Source organism: Microtus ochrogaster, chromosome 26, assembly GCF_000317375.1.
Source record: "Microtus ochrogaster isolate Prairie Vole_2 chromosome 26, MicOch1.0, whole genome shotgun sequence".
Lineage (NCBI taxonomy): Eukaryota > Metazoa > Chordata > Mammalia > Rodentia > Cricetidae > Microtus > Microtus ochrogaster.
The window spans coordinates 15,378,513-15,379,255 of record NC_022025.1 but is presented as its reverse complement, the minus strand read 5'-3'; the positions used below and the strand labels follow the sequence as shown (position 1 = coordinate 15,379,255).

At 38.5% G+C, this 743-nt stretch overlaps 1 protein-coding gene across 1 annotated transcript in view; it reads right to left on the bottom strand.

Annotated features, from left to right (window-relative positions):
* Rint1 (RAD50 interactor 1) overlaps positions 1-743 on the bottom strand; it is a 39,103-nt gene that overhangs the window by 19,316 nt on the left and 19,044 nt on the right. The window contains exons 8-9 of the mRNA XM_026784653.1: positions 324-434; positions 7-232 (exon numbers count right to left, since the gene is read on the bottom strand). Coding sequence (XP_026640454.1) covers positions 7-232; positions 324-434 — 337 coding nt within the window. The remainder of the gene's footprint in view (positions 1-6; positions 233-323; positions 435-743) is intronic.

Genomic DNA, 743 nt, shown 5'->3' with positions numbered 1-743 from the left:
ACTTACATTTTCTCTCCACAGTCAACCATCTCTGAAAACAGGTTTCCTCTGACAGAATATGCATACAACTGGCAAAAGTGCTAGGATAGCCATGAACACTGTGCAGCTCCCTCTCAAACAACAACACCTCATCCACCAAATGGCAGAAGAGATTGTCATCATAGAGCAGGCAAGGTATATCGGAAGCCAGCTTCTCAAGAACGAGCATCACAAGGCCCCGGGAAAACTCGAGCTGAAAGAAACAGACAGGTATGAGGGATCATGTCCGTCAGGTACGTGAACAACTCTAATGAAGCTGAAATGCAAAGGCCTTAGCCTCTTACCCTGGCATTTACTACAGAGCCTGCTTTATCCAATATTGGCTGAATCTTCTCATCCAGAAAGTGAGCATGGTTTCCAATCCATATGAGTACCTGAGTCAAGTACCATTCAGGCTAAGGGAAAAGAAATGGTTTCTATTCTTTATTTACTCTTTAGTTATAAAAAATTCTAATTAAGTGCATTTAATTGTAAACAGACACAAAATTAGTTTAAAAAAATCCTATACATAAGACAATAATTCTTACCCTGCACTTCAAACTCACAAAAGACTTCATAATCAAATGTTTCCCAATATACTCTCAACAAATTCCAATAATGTAGCTTAAATCAGTAAACTCACAAATTTAAAATACCACATTGGAGCTACATATAGCTTGGCAGTGTAACATTCACTTAGATGTAAAAAGCCTTGGTTTCAACCC